General features: G+C 34.7%; 1 protein-coding gene across 4 annotated transcripts in view; it reads right to left on the reverse strand.

The window, feature by feature from the left end:
• Positions 1-23,605, reverse strand: part of LOC145293703 (ubiquitin-associated and SH3 domain-containing protein B-like) — a 425,494-nt gene that overhangs the window by 33,079 nt on the left and 368,810 nt on the right. For all 4 annotated transcript variants that reach the window (XM_080140136.1, XM_080140145.1, XM_080140162.1 and 1 more), the window contains 2 exons: positions 9,956-10,142; positions 1,688-1,880 (listed from right to left, as the gene is read on the reverse strand). In XM_080140136.1, the coding sequence (XP_079996262.1) occupies positions 1,688-1,880; positions 9,956-10,142 (380 nt within the window). The remainder of the gene's footprint in view (positions 1-1,687; positions 1,881-9,955; positions 10,143-23,605) is intronic.

The raw sequence follows: 23,605 nt of genomic DNA on the forward strand, positions 1-23,605 counted from the left end.
GTAAAAAATGGCTACTCAAGTTAAATTCATCTAAAACCAAACTTCTTTCTTTCACCATCAATGCTCATATCCCAACTTTGCTCCAGTTGAAATGAATGGCTCTCACTATTAAGAAACACTCTGTGTCGACAAACTTCTAGGATTAACTTTTACCCCTGACCTGAAAAAGAAGACCTACATAAGATCCGTTGCCAAAAGTAGCTAGAAAAATGGTGGGGTTATTTTACTGTTCCAGAAAGTACCTCACTCTCAATGTTATCCGCTATCTGTAAGAGTCAAATATGTCCATATAGTAGTGAACTCATACATAACACTAAAACAAGATTGGAAAAAATATGGTCAAGATCAATACTCACCTCCACCCTCACAAAATATGTTTATGCTAATTAAAAAAAAAAAAAAGAGAGAGCAGAAGTTGGTGATTGTCAGGAAGTGGGTAAACATTTTATGCTAAATTTATTTGAAAAAGTTTTATTCGAATTTTTCTTGATTTCGTCCGTAGTTAACGCTTTCTTCCAAAAATGTTGGATTGATTGAACAATGTTTTTTTTTTCCCATACTTTATGATAAAATTTTAGAGAAAAAAAAAAAAAAAAAAACTAAAACAAAATTTTAATTTGTAGTAATGTTTTTCTAAATTGGAAAATAAAGAATCAATGATTTTCTTTAACATAAAAATCATTTCACAACGATATTGAAAGAAAGTAAAAAAAAAAAGTTCTTTTTTTTAATGTTCAATAATATAACAAGTTATAAAAATGAACACAAGTATGTATCTTTAAGAAATATTTTATTTCAAGTAAAAAAATCGTAACTAAATTTAGATAAATTTATTTCAATGTTTCTTATTATTTGCAGACAATACATTTTTTAAATTGTCATATAACAAAAACATAAGAAACAAATAAAAAATAAAACGTCTGCTTTGAATATTTCCAGAGCATTTTAATTAAAAAAAAAAAAATTTAATCAATTTAACCCCCCCCCCCTTTTTTTTTTTTTAAAAAAGGAAGTGCAATATGGTCATTTAATAAATTTTCTTTTATTTATGTTTTCAAACATATATAAAATTGGGGTCTTGGTTTACAAACACAAATAAACTTGACTTTCGCATATAAACTTTAGTTACTAATTGATAAGTTAAAAATTTCAAAATTATTTTTGAAAACAATGTTTGGTCCTGAAATTATTAATTGGACCAAATTGTTAAAAAAAATCTATAGTATATTTCACTTAGTCTGTCCATTTCATTTTTTTCTCAGAAATTATCGACGACCGTTCTGGCTATAATTTTGTATGGATCTTTATGTTAAGGTGCAGCGAAGTAAGCATTACACTATCTGTTCGATGCACAGTTAGGGATTAATAGGGACTAGTATTTAATTAAAAATGAGCACAAATTTAACAATATTCAACGATCGATTTGGCATAAAGCATTCACTCTAAGTCAATGGGCTATAACTTTTAACCATTTTTAATGGGCTAAAACATCTAGTTATAACTAATGATATGAAGCTAATGTTGAAAAAAACAAAACAAAAAAAAAACATAATAATAATCAAAAGGAAGCAATATTTTTTCTGCAGAAATGTAAAATAAGATATAAACTTAACTTATAACATGCAATAATTTTACGTCATGCTAACATATTAGTCCAAAAAAGAAAAAAAAGTTGATAAAGTCTTACCTACTTTCCGAATCTCTTCCGCGTACATGGCAACAATGTCCTCAAGAAAGTCATAATAGTCTTTGTGCACAAAAAGTCCAATGAAATTAACTTGGGAAAAAAACTCAAGTTCAAGGTGTCCTGGAGCCTTCAAAAGTTTCTCTTGGATTCTATTGAGAGCCTTCGTCAGGTATGGAATTCTATTATGCTCCGCCTGAAAATGAAATAAAAGACGGTTTCTGAATTTTTGAGATGATGATTGATAATATGCATTATTTGGATTATTCAAACGATTGTTCTCATCTTAGGTGTTATTCTCATAACATTTTGGTTGAAAGTTTATACTAGAATAGTCTGCAAGGTGTAACAGATAAAATATGGAGTAAAAATTCAATTCTAAGAAACATTTTTCTGGAAGTCGAAGGTTCAATCCTAACTGCAGGTGATACTAAAAATACAATTGCGAATTACTTAAAACTTTTACCTGTCATAGCTGATGGAACGAGCCCATGCTACCCCCCCCCCCCGTGAATTAAATAAAAGGTTCCATTTAAAATTTCTTACAGATTCCAGAGTTCAACAAGATTCATCTGAAGACGGTTGGAGGTTACATCGGCTGAAACAGTGTATGAATAGCACTCAAGATGAAAACAATAGAATCCAAATAATAAAAGACAAGTTTACTTCATTAACATATTTTTTCTTTCAAAATCTAGCAATGTTTCATTTAGGACGTGCCTGGCATTGCCCGGGTATTTGGAGGTGTGCGTTGAGCAAAAAAAAAAAAAAAAAAAAAAAATGTGGTAGTAGGCAGACAGGCTCGAACCCATAACGCGAAGGAGGAAAAGAACGTCAAAAAAAAAAAAGTGACATCTTTGCCGTTGTGTCCATCGCCAAACCAGAAGTGGCGAGGGTTTAAATTAAGGCTAGTCAATTGAAAAGAGAGGATGACTTTCGAAAATATCGATCCCTCCCGCTAGAAAAGTGCCCAGTTAAGGGTGAAGGAATTAATGTTTTTAGGCAATTTTTCGATATTTATTGTCCGAAGGGTCGAGCTTCAAAACGATACCAATCTCGTAAAAATCCGTCATCTCTGTTGAAAGTTTTAGGCATACATATATATATATACATTTAAACAGACAAGTGAGATTTATATTATAGATTTAATATTCAATTGTTTTTTTTTAAATTTTGATTAATGTAAAATACATGCATATAGTATATATATCCCCCCTCCCTTCACAGTTCAGAATCATTAATATCTATACTTATCTATAAAAAGCAGTGTGTGTGTGTGTGTGTGTTCCCTATGAACTCTAAAATGGCTGGGCCATTTTTTTTTTATGTGTCTGTGATTACTTAGATTGTTTTTGTATTGGAATACCCCCAGTAAGTATTAAAAATTGATAGTAAAAGAAATCTGATTAAAGGAGGAACAGTCTGATTTTGTTAAAGTTAACACCCTTATACAGCCTAACATTGTAAGTGCATTTGAGGTTTTATTACCACACAAGTAGAAGTGCCTAGTGTATAAAATCAACAGTAGGTTCTTTGATAAGGTAGAGGCATAATTTTATAAAATCAACAGTAGGTTCTTTGATAAGGTAGAGGCATAATTTTATAAAATCAACAGTAGGTTCCCTATAGTGCAATGCACACTACAATGTATTTTGGATTATGTCACTGCAGGGAGGCATGTGAAGCTTCCTTCTGGTGAACTGTGGTGGGTTCCCGACTAGAGCAGGCAATCAATCAATTTCATTAAAAAATGGGCAAATTCATTAATTTTGATGACAATAAAAGTATTGAAAATGTGAAACATTCATTAATCCTCATTCAATGCCAAGCAATGTCAGGTCTCCTTGCTAGTATACACACACACACACAAAAAACTCACCAGTTATCTAGTGGCTATTAATCTAGATCTAAGTATGTTTTTTAAATTGAATTGAATTGAATGGGTTTAACGATTTTTTCAGCCATTTTTATTTTTGGGCCATTAAACGTTGGAAGAGTTTTTCAAAAGAGATTAGTTGTGTGCATATTTCAGATGTTGTATTTATAGTTGAGTATGTATATATGGATGTCTTTACATTTTCTTAGATTTTCATATATAGATTTACTTTTTTTTTTTTTAGATATGATAGGATATTCATTGGGTTGACTTTTTCAAAAAGGTCCTCCATATTGTTTTCCACATAGTATAGTTTTCTGGTTGGGACAAGGTCAGTACATTTAACTAGGATGTATTCCACTCTTGCCTCTTGGCATGGGATGCATTCTGGTGCTGATTCTTCATTGAGTATATATGAGTGGGTTATTATTAGTGGATTCTCTTGTTTTTGGTTTTGTATAGATAGTAAGACTGATAGAGAATCGGTGAGGATGATGAAGTTTTTAGTAGTTTCCTCTGAAATTATGTCAAGTGCTAGGTCAATAGCTATAGTCTCTGCAGTGAATATAGATGCTTCGTTTTTAAGTTTTTTCTTCATTGTGATATTATGGGAGGTTGTTGCACATCCGGTGTGATTGTTGCTTTTGGACCCGTCTGTGTAGAGAAAGGTGTAGTCTGGATATTGTAACTTTAAATGTTGAAGTTCTTCATGGTATTCAATAGGGTTTGTGGTAGATTTAGGCTTTTTGTTTAGATTCAGTTTAATTTCTGCTTGTTTCATGGTCCATGGGGGCGTTTTAGGTAGTATGAAGTTGTAAATGCTGGAGATTAGTATTTTGGATTCTTCAATGCTTTCCGTCATTCAGAGACCTAAAGTTTTGATGGTTTTTCTCCTCATGTTGAAGAGTTCTTCATATTTTGGATAGAAGGTGCATTGGTATGCCGGGTTGTTTGGGCAGGATTTGAGTTTAAGTAAGTATTGAAGAGCTAACTTTTCTCGTCTTAGGTCTAGGGGGGAGGGTCGTGCGCTTCTGAGTATAGACTGTTCACGGGGGATGTTCTGTATGCTCCTAGGGCCAATCTTAGTCCGGTATGGTGTATAGGGTCTAGGCTTTTTATATATCATGTTCAAGTTAATCCATATATGAAACAAGTCTAACTTTGAGCGGACTAATGCTCTGTAAAGTTTAAGTAGTGTTTCCCTGTCTGCACCCCAATCAGTAGGTTTATAGCTTTGTTACATTTTTTTTAAAGATAATTTTTGTGTGGGATGAATGCCAACTTTTTATCAAAAAAAATCCCTAAGAATTTGTACTGGTCAGTAACGGGTATAGGCATTCCTTCCATGGTTAGAACAGGATCATTATGCATGTTCTTTAGTTTGCAGAAATGCATGCATTTCGTTTTTTTCTCGAGAATTTAAATTCATTTTCTTCCGTCCATTTCATTATTTTGTTTAGGCACAATTGAAGTTTCCTTTCGATTATAGGTATATATTTCGATCTGCAACATATTAAAAAGTCATCCAAATATAGGGAGCAATCTACCCCAGGATTAAGGTTTTTTACAATGTTATTTATTCGAATACTGAACAGGGTCACTGATAGAATACTCCCTTGAGGTACTCCATTTTCTTGTTCCTTCAAATCCGAAAGGGTTGTGCCAACTTTTACTCTGAACAGTCTGTTTTTTTAGAAAAATTTCAATAAAAATTGGCATTCTGCCTTTTAGTCCAAGCTCCTTCAGATCTTTTGTAACAACATACTTCCATACAGTATCATAAGCTTTTTCCATGTCAAAGAACACTGCTGTTAGATGTTCCTTCCTTAGAAAGGCCTCTCTAATGAAGGTTTCCAGTCTGAATAGATGGTTTATTGAGCTTCGATTTTTTCTGAATCCTGGTTGAAATTCCGTGATAAGGTTCTGTTTCGAGGAACCAAATTAGTCTTCTGTTTATAATCCTTTCCACGGTTTTACAAATGCAGTTTGTTAGGACTATTAGTCTGAAATTCAATGAATCTGAAGCATTACTTGATTGGGATTGGATGTTTGAGTTTTCAGATTTGGGGATTGGTATTATTGTGGCCTCTTTCCATGTCTCAGGTACGTTTCCACTGGACCATATAATATTGAAAATTTCAAGTAAATATTTCATTGAGGTTTCTGGAACTTTTTTGAGGATTTCGTATGGAATTTCATCGGGCCCTGTAGCTGTGTCATGGGATTTAGCTAGAAATTCTTTTAGTTCAGGCAAGGTAAGAGGTTGGTTGTATTTTTCAGTATTTTGTGATTTAAATTGGATTTTCTTTTTTTTTTCTCTTTCTCTAATCTTTTTGAATTTCTCTGTTTGTCGCATGAGATTTTTGATAAATTATCTGCCAGATTATTGGAAATGTCTTATTGATCTGTGAATATTTTGTTGTCTTTAGAGATGCGAGATATTGGTGTACTACTACATTTCCCATTTTCCTCATGTTCGAAACCGTTTTTGCCTTGGTATTCACATTAATTTTGGATACATAATTTCTCCATGTTCTTTTGGATTCCTTTATGATTTATTTGGCTTTTGCTCTGTTGTTTTTGAAGAAATCCAAGTCTTCGCTTGTTAGGTTCTTTTTGAATTTTCTTAAGGCAGTTCGTCGAGCTCTGATAGCTTTTCTGCATTCTTTTGTGAACCAAGGTTTGTTGTGAATGTTGGTTTTGGTTGTTTTTGGTATGGTATTATTTGCTATGTTTGTAAGTGTTTTAATGAAGGAGTTCAGATGGTCATCCTCATCTTTCTTTTCGGTTATTAATTAATTTTTGCACTGTTCCTGGAAGTCTTCCCAATCTGCTTTATGTAGGTTCCATTTGGGTGTTTTTTGTTCAGTACTAGTACTTAAGACTTTCCATAATGATTGGGAAATGATCACTCCCACAGGTGTCATCGTGTACTCTCCAATCATAGTCCATATATATGTATGCGTCACATAGGGTAAGGTCGATTGGGGTGAAAGTACCTGTTGCCGGGTACATATAGGTATAGTTTTGATTATTAAGGAGGCATAGATGATTTTTGTTTATTATGTTTTGTATTTCTTTTCCCTTTTTATTTGTCTCTTTACTTCCCCATATTACATTGTGACTGTTGAGGTCTCCCAGAAGAATAAATGGTTAGGGAGTTGTTTTATTAATTGAGTTAATTCAGTTTCATTGATTGTATCAAAGTGTTATGGTTCTATGTAGAGTCACTGAAACTGCAATTGCTTGCAAGTTTGTGTTTATATTTATTTGTCTTTGGGGGGGGGGGCTTCGTTCTTCACGAGTATTGATGTGCTGCCAGAAGCTCTGTCCGTATCTTTGTTTATGTAGTTGTAAGATGTGTAGTGTTTTATGTTGATAGTACTATTTTCTTTCCGAAAGGTCTCCTGTAGGCAGACAATTGCTGAGCTTATGTTTGTTATTATTAATAATAGTTCATTTAGGTTTGCTTTTGTCCATCTGATGTTCCATTGTATTATTTTGTGGATCATTTGGAGTTGTGTTCTACTTCCATTGTCTCCAATCCTTCAAATCTATTTTCAGTAGGAGTTCTTGTTCAGGATTTGGATCGGGATCTCTCTTTTCCTGTTTTTGTTTTTTTTTTGTCTGGAGGGATTTTTGATTCTTTTCTGATTTGTGATGTGTTTGATGGTTGCTCAGTTGTTTTTGTAGAGATAGTTTGTGGTCTTATTTTTTTTTTTGGTTCAGCAGTGTCTTTACTTATGATTATTTTTGGATTGGTTCCAGCTGTTGCACTATTCATTTTCTTCATTTCTTCTAATAGTTCTTTCATTTCCTTTATTAATTTGCTTAAGACATCGAGTTTGTTGTCAGTTGTATCTGTTTGACGTATGTGACCATTTTTATTGTTGATTGGAGTAATTTTTTTTTTGTTGCATCTGCGTATGTTTTAGTTTCAATCATTTTCCTAGCCTTTGGGTAGGATATATTCTTTGTATGTTTTAGTTTGGTCACTTCTTTTTCTTTTTTCCATATTTCACAATATCTAGAGCCAGCGCCATAGTTTCCAAGGCAGGTGGCACATTTGAAATCTTTTCTGCAGTCAATGTGTGGACCGCTTTCCCCACATCTTCCACACACTGGTGACCGTGTACACCGATCTTGATGGTGTCCAAACTTCTGGCACTTGAAGCATTGGAGTGGGTTTGGGATGTAGGTTTCTACATTTATTTTCATACATCCAACTTTCATTTCTTTGGGTATGGTGTGGGAATCGAAAGTTAGTATGTATGTGTTGGTATTGATTCTCTCATTGTCTTTCTTGATTTGGACTCTACGAACATCTAACACATTCTGTTCCTATAGGTTTGTCTTGATCTCCTCCAAAGGACAAAGTGAGAGTTCGCGATTTTTCACAACTCCTTTGCAGGTATTTAGGGTTGGATGAAGGTAGCATTTGATTTTAATGTTTTCAAATATTTTTAGTTTCAGTATTTTCTTGGTTTGATCTTCATTATTGGTCTCAATTAATAGGCTGCCATTAAATTGTTTTTTTGATAGATTTGGGTTTTAAAGTTTTTAAACTTTTTTCAATTCTAAATGGGGACAACTGGCTCAAAGGAGTTTTCTCCATTGATTCCATGGTAATAAATGTTGGAGAATTTCTCGGTTTTCTTGGCTCTTCTTCAGAGCTGCTGATGTCAGAGACATCAGAGTGTGTTCTTTTTTGGTAGTTGGGTGTTTTTTGTGGGAAATAAGCCATATTATAATTTTATTTCTTTTTATCATCTTTGCTCCCCACCCGCCTTGGAGCCCTATATGGGAAGTGTCTGGGGGGGGGGGGCCCATTCGCCCAGCCACAACAGGGATACAAAGATGATATACTCGATTTACGTGATATCTTTAATGCGCACCTGTTTTCCTTTGATATTACTATGAGGTACGTAGTAATTAAAAGGGTTTGCAGCCATGTCATAGATATTTCACTTAGTCGATTGACTCTCAGCCACCGCTTTCCACCATATATTAGGAAATAGTTATTTGTGGGGGAGGAATAGGCATATTGTGTTAATGATAGGTTTATGGGGTGGGCAATATATGGTGGGGTTTGACGTTGCCAGCCGATTGATCGGATCGGGCCCTTCCGACCGCCCGTCTAGCCTAGTAAGGGCCAAAGTGGGGTGTTGGGAAGTGGGGGTACTAAAACCTGACCTCCAAGTCTCTCAACCACCAGGATCCCGTCCTAAAGGTATTACGGGTCGCTACCTACGGCCAACAGGTAGCTCCATTGAAGGACTTCTACTCTCTGCAGGGGGGGGGTAATCGGCATATTCTGATGCCCTGCCGACAGGGTCAAGTGGAATCTGATCAGATTTTGAAGAACAATTTTTTAATAGAATATATATATATTTTTTTTTTCAGTTTCTATTTAACCCATAGTTGGGACCCTAACAGGTACTACCACTCCGGGTCAGAGTGGACCTGGGAGTAATGGCAATTAAAGGGGGGCTCCACGCTCCCCAAAGCTCGCAAACTGGGGCCTCATCATCGGATATAGTTTAAGGTCATATCCAGGACCGGGAAGTAGGGAAGGAAAAAGAAAGGAGGGGGAGGGGAAGCCCCCCCCTCCTTTCTTATTAAGGCTGTTGTTTTTATTTTTGTAGAACATAATTAAGTTTTACAAAAAAGAATAGAAAACAAAAACAGAAATCGATGTAGGTGCATTTCGTCTCAGAAAGCCAATAGGCAGCCTGATCTGGTAGCACCAGGTATGTTTTTTAAATGCATAACTTACATTACATATTTTTAATATAAATTGATTGTGATTTTAAATTTCCTTGAAAATCATGAGCATACTTTTTTAAGAAAAGTTTAGGTTTGTTAATTAATCCCTTTTTCAGCAAATCATTTTAGTTACTTGAATTCAATTACTGTTAATACTGATAAAATTATTGCAAATATATAGAAAAATAAAATAAATGTACAACAAATTCAAAAAGTCCTCCATAAAAATTGAGATATCTCTATGATCGACAATGTGAAGTTTTAATAGATACGAGTATAAGACAAAAATTAATATTTCCAAAAATTTCATATTCTTTGGAGTAAAGGGTTTATAAGACGTATAACATGGACAAAATCTCCCATTTGAAAATTTAATTCATTCAGATTTGCATTAAATGTGATTTGTATTCATTAGACATCAATTAAGCAAGATTTCTTGTACAAATGAATAAGATCAAACATAAATTCATTATAAACGGTTTAAAAAAATATTTATGCAAATTATGCATAAAAATAACTGTGTTTGGGTTTAAATAGGAGTGAGCCATTTTGATGGTAGTATAATTAAAATAAATGAAAAAAAAAAAAAAAAGGTGTAAAACTAATTTGAGATCCACCTGATTTTTTACCTTAAAGAAATGGCAGAGTGTGATGTGAGGAAAGTAAGCATGAGCGCCATTCCAGCCACACTGAAGTTTTGTCCTTTCAAAATAGTCTGCCAACTGTTTCTGGAGAGGCCCAACTGGGCAGAGGTACAGGATGTATTCCTGGCAGGTTTTTTGGTCGAGAGTACAATCATTGGAATGAGACAATAACCTGTAAGAAAATTAAGCACATGTTAAAAAAGATGTTTTTGAAATTTCACAGAAATGTACTTTATGTGTCTGACAGTGTTCTTAAATAGGTTTTGTATTGGAATGTCTTCTATAAGTATCGATAATAAAAAAGAATCCAATAAAAGAAGAAACAGGTAATTTTGACTAAAGTTAACGCCTTGCACAGCCTAACATCGCAAGTGCATTTGAGAAGTTTTATTACCATACAAGCAGAAAGGCCCTGTATATAAAACCAATAGTAGGTTCTTTGATATGACAGGGGTGCATTTGAAATAAATGTTTCTGTTTAGAACACAACCGACCCATGATACTTGACTTTTGCATTTTAAACTTTAATTCAAGCCATTATATAAAAAATAATTTGATAAAATCAACAGTAGGTTCTCTATAGTGCAATGTAGACAACAATACATAATGGACTAAGTTACTGTGGTGGGTCCCCAACTAAACCAGGCAATTAATCGATTTGATTGAAAAGAGGTACAGGATGTATTCCTGGCAGGTTTTTTTAGTCGAGAGTGCAATCATTCGAATGAGATAATAACCTGTAAGGAAATTAAGCACATGTTAAACAAAAAAAAACAAAAAAAACAGAACACAAAAAAAGCGAACAATAACATACGCTCTTTGAAAAGCTTTACCACGTGATTGAGAACAAAACCTCTAAATATAAGGTGGTTGTTTTATTGGGGCCAACACATATGAAGAAGTAAATGATACCAAAGTATTTGTTAAAAAGAAACATTATCATTTTTTTTTTAATTTTTTAACCATATAATTTTTTTGTTTGTTTTATGGCATATCAACCTTTCCAGGTTATTTAATAACAAATCTGGTCATTTTGCTAAAAATTTTCAACTTCTTTTATATCTCCAAATATTTATTCATACTGTTTGGTCTGGTTGTTTTATTACACAACTCTTTTTGGATTATTTAATGCTGAAACTAGTCATTTTGGTAAAATGTACAAGATACACACCTAAACTAATTAACTGATCATTATAAATACTGGAACAAAAATGCTAGGCTTAAGGGTGGGTAATGTGGACTATATTCAATTCAGTTTTATGAAAATGTGTGTGGGGGGGGGGGGTAAGAGGAGAGAAAGTCCTTCATGAAAATTGAGATATCTCCAATTTTTGTGACCTTTTAATGGCGAGTAGACAGAAATTAATAAATATTCCCAAAATTTTCCATTCTTTGGAATAAAGGGTATAACATGGGCACAATTTCCCGTTTGAAAATTCAATTGATTCAGATTTGCATTAAATGCGATTTGTATTCATTAGACATCAATTAAGCAAGATTTCCTGAATTTCAATTTCTTCTTAAGACCACTTAAGCTTAATTTAAAAAAAAATATATTTTCTAGAATCAAAATCAGGTAATTGATTTTGATCAAAATTGAAATAAAGATTCTAGACATAAAATTTAATAGCATTATATCTTGATTCGTAAGGTAACATGAAAGTGATATAAAACTTTTGTTCTGGGGGATTCATTTTACCTGTCCTCGCACTGGTATTCTAGTAATCTTAAACAAAAAAAAAATAAAATAAAAAAAATAAATAAAGAAAACACTGATCACGAGTCAAATTATAATTCCTGATGCTAACATATAGAGATTGCTGTAAAACTGACAAAGATGAAGAGAGTGCTAAAAAAAATGATTTCTTATCGATTTATAAGAACTTTTGATCGCCTGCCAAATAGCAGTGATATAAATTGAACACGCACTGCAACAAAATTACAACTTGCTAAGCCAAATACAAAATCCCGTTGATTGCTTCAGATTTGATACGCAATAAAGATTAATAAAGTAGAACTTCAACTGACTGAAGGAAGTCTCGACTCATAATTGATTTTGACAGTAAATTGATTTTTACATATCCGCAATAAATAATTACTTTTTAAAAGGAAAGATATGAAATTGATCTGAGATTTTTGTACCAACATGCATTTGCTTCTTCTATCTATTATATAATGGGCAGTTGTCTGTGTATGTGTGTGTGTGTATGGTTGTTATATTTAGTTAAAAGTCCAAAACTACTAACCAAAGACCAACAAAGCTTTTATTTATATATATATATATATATATATATATATATTAGTTTTTTTTTGAAAAAGAAATCCAGCAAAGTGCTCAATTAAAAGGAAAATCTGAAAAATAAGAGCGTATTTATATTTTGTATTTTGTGTATAGAAAGTTGTTAGATGAGACAAGTCATTGGTATCGTCGGTTTCAAGCCCGATAATTAGGACAGTTTTAGATATCCATATCAAGAAGAGTATTGGCTGAAGAGAGCTTGATATGGATATCTAATATGGTCCTAATTATTAGGCTTGAAACCGACGGTACCAATGACTTGTCTCATCTAACAACTTTCTGTACACAAAATACAATATATATATATATATATATATATATATTGATCAGCATTTTCCCAGGAAGGTCAACAGACCCCAATTTTGTGTACGAATGTGTGTGGAGTGGGGGAGGGAGGGTTACTAATTGGGAACGAAATTGCCGAGTAATTTTCCAATACAAAATATGAGTCAACATTTTTTTTTTTTTTTTTAGAAATTTAAATTTTAGTAGACGCTAATCTTGGATTTAATTTATTGGCATTGCTTGATAAGTCGATAGAGAAACAAGGGTTACCTAATACCTAACGACAATCTTACTCTGAACTGGCACTGTTTGAGGAGTCTATGATAAAGACAAGAGTTGCTTAATCCCTAACCACACATCCTCTTCCAAAATGATACTGCTTAATCCCCCCTTATTGGGTGGTTTTAGTAGCACTCTGTAGGCCTCCTGATTTTATTTTTTCACTCTTTACTTAGATGGAGAAAGAACATTTCAGTTTTTTTGTGTTTTCTACATCATCTTAATACGTTGAAATTAGGATTTTACTTTTTGGCATTATCCCGGATGAAAAATTGTAAGACTACAGAATTACTTTTGGTAACTGATTCTAAATCTTTACTATTAGGTAAAAGGAACTTTGTCTGTCCAGGCGAGTTTTTTCCCTATAAGCTCCTAAATGGTTAGCTCAATGTTTTTGAAATTTCACACAAATGTACTTTATGTGTCTGACAGTGTTCTTAGATAGGCTTTGTATTGGAATGTCTTCGATAAGTATCGATAATTGAAAAAAATCTGATAAAAGGAACAGGTGATTTTGACTAAAGTTAATGCCTTATACAGCCTAACATCACAAATGCATTATTACCATACAAGCAGAAAGGCCCTGCATATAAAATCAATAGTAAGTTCTTTGATATGATAGGGACGCATTTGAAATAAATGTTTCTGTTTTAGCACAATTGAACCATGATACTTGACTTTTGCATTTTAAACTTTAATGTAAACTATTATATAAAAATAATTTAATAAACTCAACAGCAGGTTCTCTACAGCGCAATGTAAACTACAATGTATTATTGACCAAGTCACTGCAGTGTTGCTATGTAAGAGGTGCCTTAAATAAGTTTCCAGACTTTTTTTGTACAGGCATTTAAAATTGTCGTAGATTCTTGAAAATTCAGTATGTTATTGCTATACATCTTATGAGATGACTAACCAATTTTTATGATTTCAGGTTCAAATGAACAGCTACAGCAGGAATTGGAATACACCCTATCAAAGCATGATTGTCACAGCTGGTGGATTTCAAAAATGCCATCTGGACGTGAGGACACTTAAGAATGATATGCAATAAAATTCTGTTTTAAACGGGGGGGGGGGAATGCCACAGAAATGTATGGAATGCTTCAGACTGCTTTTGCACCATTTTGCATGAATCAAATATCAGTTTTTGAGTGGCATAAGAGATTCAAGGAAGGCAGGAAGTCTGTAAGGGATGATTAGAGTTGTGGGAGGAGTAAGGAAGTCAAAACACCAGAGTTGATTGGCCAAATAAAGAATTCCATGGATAAGGACCGTTGTATGTCTTTAGAGATACGTACACGGTTTGATGTCAGTGTGGGAACTGTACACACAATTATTAATGAGGAATTGAAGATATGGATATGACGAATATTACTAAATTTTTACACTTCAAGATATTTGATGTTTAAAATACATGATGTAAAAAGTTCTGTACAATTATATAATTTATATCCACTGTAGCTAATAGGCACTCTGTTTAGTCAGTTTTTATGTCTACAGATTAACAGCTGATCAATCTGAAATCGTCTCACAGCAATACATATCTATATGCATTCAGAGAAAGATAGCCAGGAATTTTTGACTGTTAGCCTCAGAGTACAGTTAGAATTTTAAATTGATTGTTCTGATTGCAAGTCTGTTGTCTGGTAGAGAATGCAAGTGTCTTTTTAAACATCTCAAAATAAAAAAAAATATTTGTTCTAAAACCCAAAGAGTTTTATTTTGTATTTAGTTCTCTCCCACTGCAAGAACTTAGACACCAAAGTCAAAAAGTGGGAAGTCAGCACCCCAGAGGAGGGGGGCATCCTGACCTACATAAAGTGCCTGAGCAGTCCTGTTGGCATTCTCCGGTGAGGGCGCCTCAGGCGTTTCACAATAAACTAACCCCTTCTCAACGAGAGAAGGCAAAGCCTGGGAGGGCGAACCTCCTAGTACTGCACAGAACTAAACTCCCACCGCAAAATCAACATGGACCAGGTGGGTCATTAACGGAATGGTCTAATCTCTGTTGATTTAGGGGGCCTGAGATAATAGTTTAATTTTATTTAGAAGAAAAATGTATTTCTCATAGCAATGGCCGAACCCACATGATTGACACTATGGCCAGTGGTTGAATTCAACCATTAAATTAAGATGAATTTAACCGCGAATAAGCACTGCCTGAGTAGTGAACACAGAGAAACACAAATTCACAATGCTTCAAAGGATTGCCGCTGCGTTGGTTTCCACACATCAAGAATGGGAATTTTGATCTCAAGGACTGATTACACCATAAACAACAAGAGAACTGACAGAGAAGATGGCTTATGATAAAAACAAAAACTGATAAACGACATTCACTCAATGGTAAACGTTCAGTAACACACATGAGGTATTATGGTACAGTTATTGAAGCAAACAAAATCAACTTTCTGTTCAGCATTTTCCGACTCTTTACATAAACAACCAGAAGATGCCAAAAGCATTTAGCTAATCAGAAGGCTCAAGAATCAGGCAACAACTTTATCTGTATATATAAAAAAAATTTCTTGTACCTCCCTCCCCCTAATAAAAAACAAAACAAAATAAGAAACCAAACAAACTTGTGCAGCTTTTGAATCGAACTCTCTTTTCCTTTTATTCTTTTTTTATTAATTAAACTAGGTGGTTTTTGTCTGGTTCGAAAGCTGTACCAGCACAAAGAAACAAAAAAAGAAAAAAAAGGAAAGTTCGTTGTTTGATTGATTATGTTTTTAACAATCTTTATTTGGTTCATAAAAGATTAAATCTCTCCATTTATAAGATTAAAAATAATAAATCTCTTTATTTTTTTTATTCACGATTCTAAAAGAAAAATCAACAGCAGATAAGAATCTCAAAGTACAAAGATTTGATAAATTAACAAAAAAGGAGAAAGATTTTATCAGCTTATGTTACGTGTCACTGATGACTTCCTGTACACGCAGCTCTAATTTTGTTTTTAATTTCTAATGGAATTTTCCGATTTCTCCTTACTCTAGCCTTATGTGGAAAATTGTTTTTTTTTTACTTAAATTTCACAGACGCACATTCAATCTTGCTACAGCATAAGTGAGAATGAAGTCTTTAATAGAGATGCAAGGATGCACCTAAAAACAAGCTACTTACTAATTTGTCGATTTGCTGATGAATCATGTTACAGACGCCTGTAACATTTCATACAAGGATATGCATCATCATCAGACACAAACAAATAAGTTTCTAGATCTAATGGAGGGGGGGGGGAGAAGTGGTCATCTGTTTCTGAACTCTGTTTTGGGTCTCAGAGATGTCCAAATCTTTTGAAGTGTATGTATCAAATGCCATCTCACTAGTCTCCTTATGGGAGCACTACATAAATGGACTGACAGATGTTAGCTAGCATTAGATACAGATTGTCCATTGTTAGTGTTGAAAGTTATTGAGTTAAAAAAATATGTCACAAACAGATAGGTTTTGGAAAAGTGGTTGTGGGGTTACGTCAGAGAGGTTGGTGAAGAGAAGCCACCTGCAGAGGTTTTTCCCTTTGTGGAAACGTGACTTGGGGAAAATTGGCGAGATTCACATTCAGAGGTCGAGATTTGAAAAGAGAGTTAAGCAGTCTGTCTCTGGATCTCAGAGAGAACAGATCGAGAGCTGGTCTCAGGGAAGTGACGAATGTGGATCGCAGTTGTTTTCCTGAAAGTGGGGAACACACGTAAGCAGCTGAGAGGTAGCAAGCAAAAGACCCCTCCCCTACTCTAATCCCAAGATAAGAAACTTAGCGAAAAATGGTGATGCATGTCAACCTGGAGAGAGTGCTGAATAAACTCACTTTGTCAGAAAAAATATAGTCTTGTGTCCATTTTATCACTGTGTTACGATTTACAAATGTCAAGGAGCAGTAGAACAGACAGAAGCAACTTGAGAATAAGCGGCCGCGAGACAAAAGGTATGTGCACGATCTCATTGTAATGAACACGTTTGTTGTAAAACCCAGAAGAGTCGATATGCCGTGGATATGAGCCTGAAGAAATTAAGCTAACAGGATGCAATCCATTCATGAACTGAAGTACTAATAGCTATAACAATTATGAAACGTAAGAACTATTAACAAAGATTTAAACATTTTATTAACAGAAGCAACATTCGGTTCACAGAGTGTAGAAGCCCTCTCCCCACAAACGAACATTAACGGTAAACATATTAATAGAAATTTATGAAACATTTTTATGAAAAGAAACAAGTACAGGAGTTTTAACCAATTAAAATATTTTTACACTTAGCAGCACAAAGTTGGTTGGTTGTTTTTTTCGGGTTATTTAATGCTGAATCCAAAGATTTTGAAGAAAATTTTTTTTTTAATAGAATATATTTGTTGTTTTCAAGTCGATTTCTATTTAACCCATAGTTGGAACCCTTACAGGTACTACCACTCCGGGTCAGAGTGGACCTGAGAGCAATGGTAATTAAAGGGTGGGTCCACACTCCCCAAAGCCTGCAAGCTAGTATTCCAATTATAGTGTTAAAAAAATTACAACCAGAACTTGCCCCCATACTTACCAAACTGTTTAAGCATTGCTTTAAGGAGAAGTGCTTCCCAACACCTTGGAAAACCTCATCAGTATGCTCTGTATTTAAGAATTCAGGTGATAATTCATCTCCCTCTCAGTACAGACCAATAAGTCTCCTGTGTGTCATGAGTCAGTTGCTGGAATCCACAATAAATAGAGAAGTAGTCAACCACCTCAGCAGAAATAACCTTCTTAGCGACACGCAATATGGTTTCCGTTCTGCTAGATCTACAGCAGATGTGATAACAGTTATATCTCATAGGATTAGCGAATCTCTCGACAAAGGCTTCCTTTCTAGGGCAATTGCTCTTGACATATCAAAGGCCTTCGATAAGGTTTGGCATAAAGGCCTACTACACAAGATTTCCAGCTACGGTATAACTGGAAATGTTTTCTTGATCATTAAATCATTTCTCTTTGATAGGCTCATAAGAGTAGTGGTTGATGGACAAAAATCAGAGGCCCGCAGTATTAATACTGGAGTCTCTCAGGGGTCCATCCTGGTCCCAAAACACATACTAAAATCTTTCGTTGATATCTATGCTGATGACATGACTATCTATGGCAACACATCAAAGGCCGTAAATGATGATGTTCTCTCTGATTCTTTCTCCTCTGATCTTGAGCGCGTGGTACAGTGGGGGAAGAGGTGGCTGGTTACCTTTAATGCATCTAAAACCAAGCTCCTATCTCTACATCATAAACGCTCTGATCCCCATCTGGCATCAATTGAAATGGATGGCTCTCATGTTGGGGAGGCTCCATGTTTTGATAAGCTTCTGGGTTTGACCTTTACCCCTGATCTTAAATGGAACACATACATCAAGTCTGTGGCCAAGGTCGCTGGGAAAATGGTGGGATCCTTCTACTGCTCCAGAAGATATCTCACTAATGATGCAATTCTCTATCTATATAAAAGCCAAGTACGTCCAAGGATGGAGTACTGCTGCCACATCTGGGCAGGAGATGCTAAAAACAGCCTATCCTGCCTTGATAGAGTACAAAATAGACTTCGTGGCTTAGTGGGGGATGCCCTTTTCTCTTCCCTGCAACCTTTTTCCCACAGAAGAGACGTAGCGAGCCTATCTTTGTTCTATCGTTATTTCTATGGCAAGTGCTCGTCTGAGCTCCATTCTCCGCCCCCCCTCGCCAATCTTTTTAAAAAAACACCCGACTAGCTGAAACCACTGTCAATAATTTCCCCCCACTCCTTATCTGTGCTTAAACCAAAACGTAGATTTAATGAACAAAGCTTCTTTCTTAGAACTGCACGCCTGTGGAACTCTGTTCTGCTTGCCTGTTTCTCTCCCAACTTCAACCTGGATGTCTTCAAGTCCAACACAAACAAATTCCTGATGAACCGCCTCCTTAAGTAATGACACTTTATCAATTCTCCAATACTATTACTACACTATCCCATTGATTACTGTACACACAATAACCCTTATCCCCGAGTGGCCCTTGGGCCTTGATAAGTGGTGAACTCCATGTAAAAAAAAAAAAAAAAAGAATAAAAATTTCTCAAATTTCAATTTATTTGGGGTTTTATAAAGCATTTTTAGGAGGTATATGAGCACAAACTCTTAAACTCTTAAAAATATATCAGATGTGTATTTGAATTTGATGCATGGTCATTAGACATCAATTTAGCAAGATTCCTTCAATTTCAAGTTCCTTTAAAACCTTTTCTGGAATCCATCCAAGGCATTGTGGATGCATTTTCGGCAGTCCAAAAAGTTTTGATTCCCTTGTTTGGTCTCTTACTTCTCATCTACGACAAATAAGTGATGTTTCTGACAAAGAGGGAAGAAAAGACTGTATATTTAGTCAGTAGTTTTAAGTGAAAATATTAAATTCTCTTTCCATTCTATTCTATCCTTGACGCCACGTAGTGATAGAGGTAAACATTTTCCTCAGTTGATATTACCAGCCTGATAGGAACTTAACTTAGGGCGGTCCCCTTGGTAGTTAATCCAATCAACAGGTGCATAATACCGTGGCTACTGCATTGCTATTTGGTGAATAGTGTCTGAACCATGCAGTAGCTTCTAGTGGAGCCTATCAATGCCATATTAGTGAGAACTTTTCATTAGTCTACAAAATTCTCAAGATAGCCACGTATGTACAATATGTGCTTACATTAAGGATAGTCTCCCTCCCAAACATTCTTACATATTTCTGAACTTTTATATATCAGAACTACTATAGTTTATGATTAAAAAGAATGCATCCAATATAGCATCTCACTTAACTGGTTGGTTAACATACGGCATAGATAGCTATATAGTCTCCAAAAAATTTAAACAGAAACTGAACAGCTAGTCATAGTCCACCCCTAAATGTGCAAGTGCCATTATTCATAGAAACCATTATTACAATTGCTTTAAATGTAATAGATGTTTTGAAACTAAAGTCGCTTTTAGGACTGCCAGTAATCACTGCAAAAGGATTATAGAAAACACGGGAGAGTTATATGTTCATGCTATTAAGTTCAAAGTAAAAAAAAGGCTTTGTTCCCATGAGTTTTGGCAAATAAAAAAGTTCTGAATAAAAGTGCATTCTTTATCCTGAATATCATCAACGGGTCTGCAGTAATTTCGTCAGCATCTAACAAAGCCAAACTCTTTGCCAAAAACTTTGCTCCAATTCAACTCTATGTGATCAAGGCCAGCCCAACCCAGCCAATTTCCTTAAAAGGCTGAAAATAATCTGAACAGCATCCAGATATCTGTTTGAGATGTTGCCACACTCATCAAGAACCTTGATGCTAACAAAGCAACTGGTACTGAAAATATTCCAGTCATAGTACCCCAAAAACTACAACCAGAAGTATCACCTAATCTTGTAAAGCTGTTCAATCAAAGCTTAAAGGAGAAATGCTTTCCAACACCTTGGAAAACCTAATTAGTCTCTGCCCAGTATTAAAAATATTGGAGATCTGTCTTCTGCATCTCAATACAGACCAATTAGTTTTCTGTGTATCATGAGTTGCTTGAATCTGTTAAATAGTGAAATTGTCAACCACTTCAGACAAAAACAACTTACTCGGTGACAAGCAATATGGTTTTCATTCTGCGTTATCTACATTTATGTATTAACTGTAATTTCACATAAGATCAGTGAATCTAGTGGGGGAGGGTGCTTCTTCTATAATGCGATAGCTTTCAACATAAAGACATTTGATAAAAGTTTGACATAAAGGTCTACTTCACAAGATCTCCAGTTATAGAATATCTGGAAATGTCTTAACTATCAAATTTTTTCTCTCCAATAGATTTATACAAGTAGTAGTTATTGGTAGAAATATGAAGTTCAAAGTATCAATGTTGGTGTTCCCCAAGGATCCATTTTGGGCTTCAATCTTTTCCTTATCTTCATCAATGATTTCTCAAATCATAATCTAAATTCATTTGTTGACATATATCCAGACGACACTCCTCTATGGCAACACAACAAGGCCAGCAACAACCAAGATCTCTCTGAGTCTCTCGCCTCCGACCTTGAGCACGTGGTGCAATGAGGCAAAAGGTGGTTTGTTAAATTTAACACATCTAAAACAAAGCTTCTATCTTTTCACCACCAATGCTCTAATTCCCACTTAGGCCCAATTAACATGAATGGCTAGTTTCAAAAACGAACCCTGCTTTGACCATCTTCTGGGACAAACCTTCACTTCTGACCTGAAATGGAAGACTACATCAAATCTATTATCAAAGTTGCTGGAAAAATGATCCCGACATTTTATCGTCCCATAAAAAAACTCACTCTTGATACAATCCTCCACTTGAATAAGAGCCAAATATGCTAAAAAATGGAGTAATGTTGCCACATCCAAGGAAGAGCTGCTCGGAGCATCCTATCCTGCCTTGATCGAGTTCAATACTGGCTTTGAAATCTAGTTGATGATACCCTTTTCTCTTCTCTGCAACCTCTTTCTAATAGAAAAGACGTTGCAAGCCTGGCTCTGTTCTATCGGTATTTTCATGGCAAGTGCTTGTCTGATAGGACATGCTACTGGATGCAGGACATTCACCTGCTATTTCAGGGACATTAGCCAAGATATCTTTTTAAGATTCTAACCGTCCCTTTAAGTGCAATTGTTTATATCTCTCTTGCACTTTTATTAACTGGGTATATTCGTCAGTTTTTTTTTTTTTTCTTTTTCATGAGCTTGGTTGCTCCTATAATTACTGGAATAACAAAGATTTTCCTAAGATTCCAATTTTTTTTCATGTTGTACATAAAACCTTAGTATTTCATTATCTTCTCCATGTCAGCTCTGTTTAAGCTAACATCATGGCTTCAACTAGGATTGGTATTTTCTCCCCTTTGTCTTGTATCACTGTGTCAAGTTAAACAGCTCAGTTTTCTAGGTATGTAGCTGTAGAAAGTCATAGTGAATGGTGTAGAACTTATTTCCAATTGTGTGTCTGAATTTTTGGGATGAGGATTAATAATTTGTATTATTTGATGAGTTTAAATAATACGAATTACTTCAACTTGTTCTTTTTAGTATATGTTCATAAGACTTGCTGTTAGTTTGGATATTCAACTTTTATAAATAACTAGCGGGGGTACCTGGAGTTGCCAGGGTGTGGAGAGGTTTAAGGTAAGGGTATTGAGCAATGGACCCCTAAAAAAATGTTTCAAAAGCCCATAAAAAATGAAAATAGCAGCAAGGACCCATGCAAGTAGAAAAAAGTTGTAGTAGCCAGCCTCAAACCTGTAACGCTAAGAGGAAAAAAGATCAAAAAGAGGAAGCGCTTTAGTCGCTGCGCCCACCGCGACTTACGAGATCACAGGCGTTTAAAATAAGCTTAGTCATTGCAAGGCATATAATGACTTTGCAAAAATGCCGATGAAAAAACTGATCTCTCCTTGCAAAGAATGGCCCAGTTTATTATGGTCAAATAATTAATGTTTGTGGCCAATTTTTGGATATTTGTCGTCTGAGAGATTGACCTTTTAAACGATACCAATTTTGTCAGTGTTTATCACGTGTTTCCAAAATTTTTGGCAGACATACAAACACACACACATTTTGCCTTTTATATTATAGATTATTTCATGCGACTTTATAAAATTTTATAAAGAGATATAATATTTTATGTATCAATTGTCAGTATTCACTTAAATACTGCTCAATACTTGAGTAGAGCTAGATAGTAAGTTATGAAAACATATGGCAATTAAGCCACACAAAATCTTTTGCGTTTCATCCCCCCCATAAGGAATCGTCAGGCTAAAAAAAAAAAAATCGATTTCCTATGGGAATGAAGCGTGGAATATTCTGTGCAGCCTAATTGCCATATATTTTCATAACATATTATATCCATAAAGGATAGTGCAATTTCTGTAGGAAATCTTAAGTGGGAAGCTCAATATGTAGCAGAGCAAAAATAATTATTAAAAGAAAAAAAAAACCCAAAAAAACGTTTGCCCAATCTCACATGAATTTATTTCAACCCAAAAGGGCCTTATCAAGTGAGAGAGCTAGTCATGGTTTAGCATCAGACTGTTTTTGGTTGTTTCTTTTCTTTTAATATATATGAAGATCTGTGTGTCATGTTCATCAAATTAATTTAATCATTAACAGAGAATCTTTGTCCTTTAATCTGAACTGCGCTAGTTATTTATAAAATTGAAAATAAATAAAATAGGTTTTAATCCGGGCAACGCCGTGTAAATACGAGTAGTTCAAAATAAAACCGCATTATCTGTATAAGTTTACACCTACTAAACTGGTTTATTAATCACGCACTTAAGTCTCTGTGCGTGCGTGCATAACACTTTTCATAGAAATAACTGACCGAGAATCGAATATATTTGCATGGGAAGATGGGTCGCCTTTTTCTTTTCTAGGTTTCCTTGTTTTATCTGCTGCATCCGTTTGTGCTGTGAAGTTTAGTATCTTATCCTTTCATTTTGATTTATTTTAGTGATAAAAAGATTTTTTTTTTTAAGTTCATTTTGGTTGATGAGTTCGTCCCGATATATCTGTTTATGTATCCATAAAAGTTATTTTATTTCTTTTCTGTTTTCTTTTTGTGTCCCATAAAACTATAAAACCATTTATAAGTTTCCCTTTTTTCGGTAGGTTAATTATGAACGATAGGCGTCATGTGACACGGTTCTTATCAACTAGGTATAAGTGCAACAGCATCTTGAAAACTATCAAAACAAGAGGCACGGACTATTTATCATTAATATCAAGTTTTA

The sequence above is a fragment of the Euprymna scolopes genome, chromosome 2, assembly GCF_053919585.1.
Source record: "Euprymna scolopes isolate OS-2025 chromosome 2, ASM5391958v1, whole genome shotgun sequence".
Taxonomy (NCBI): Eukaryota; Metazoa; Mollusca; class Cephalopoda; order Sepiida; family Sepiolidae; genus Euprymna; species Euprymna scolopes.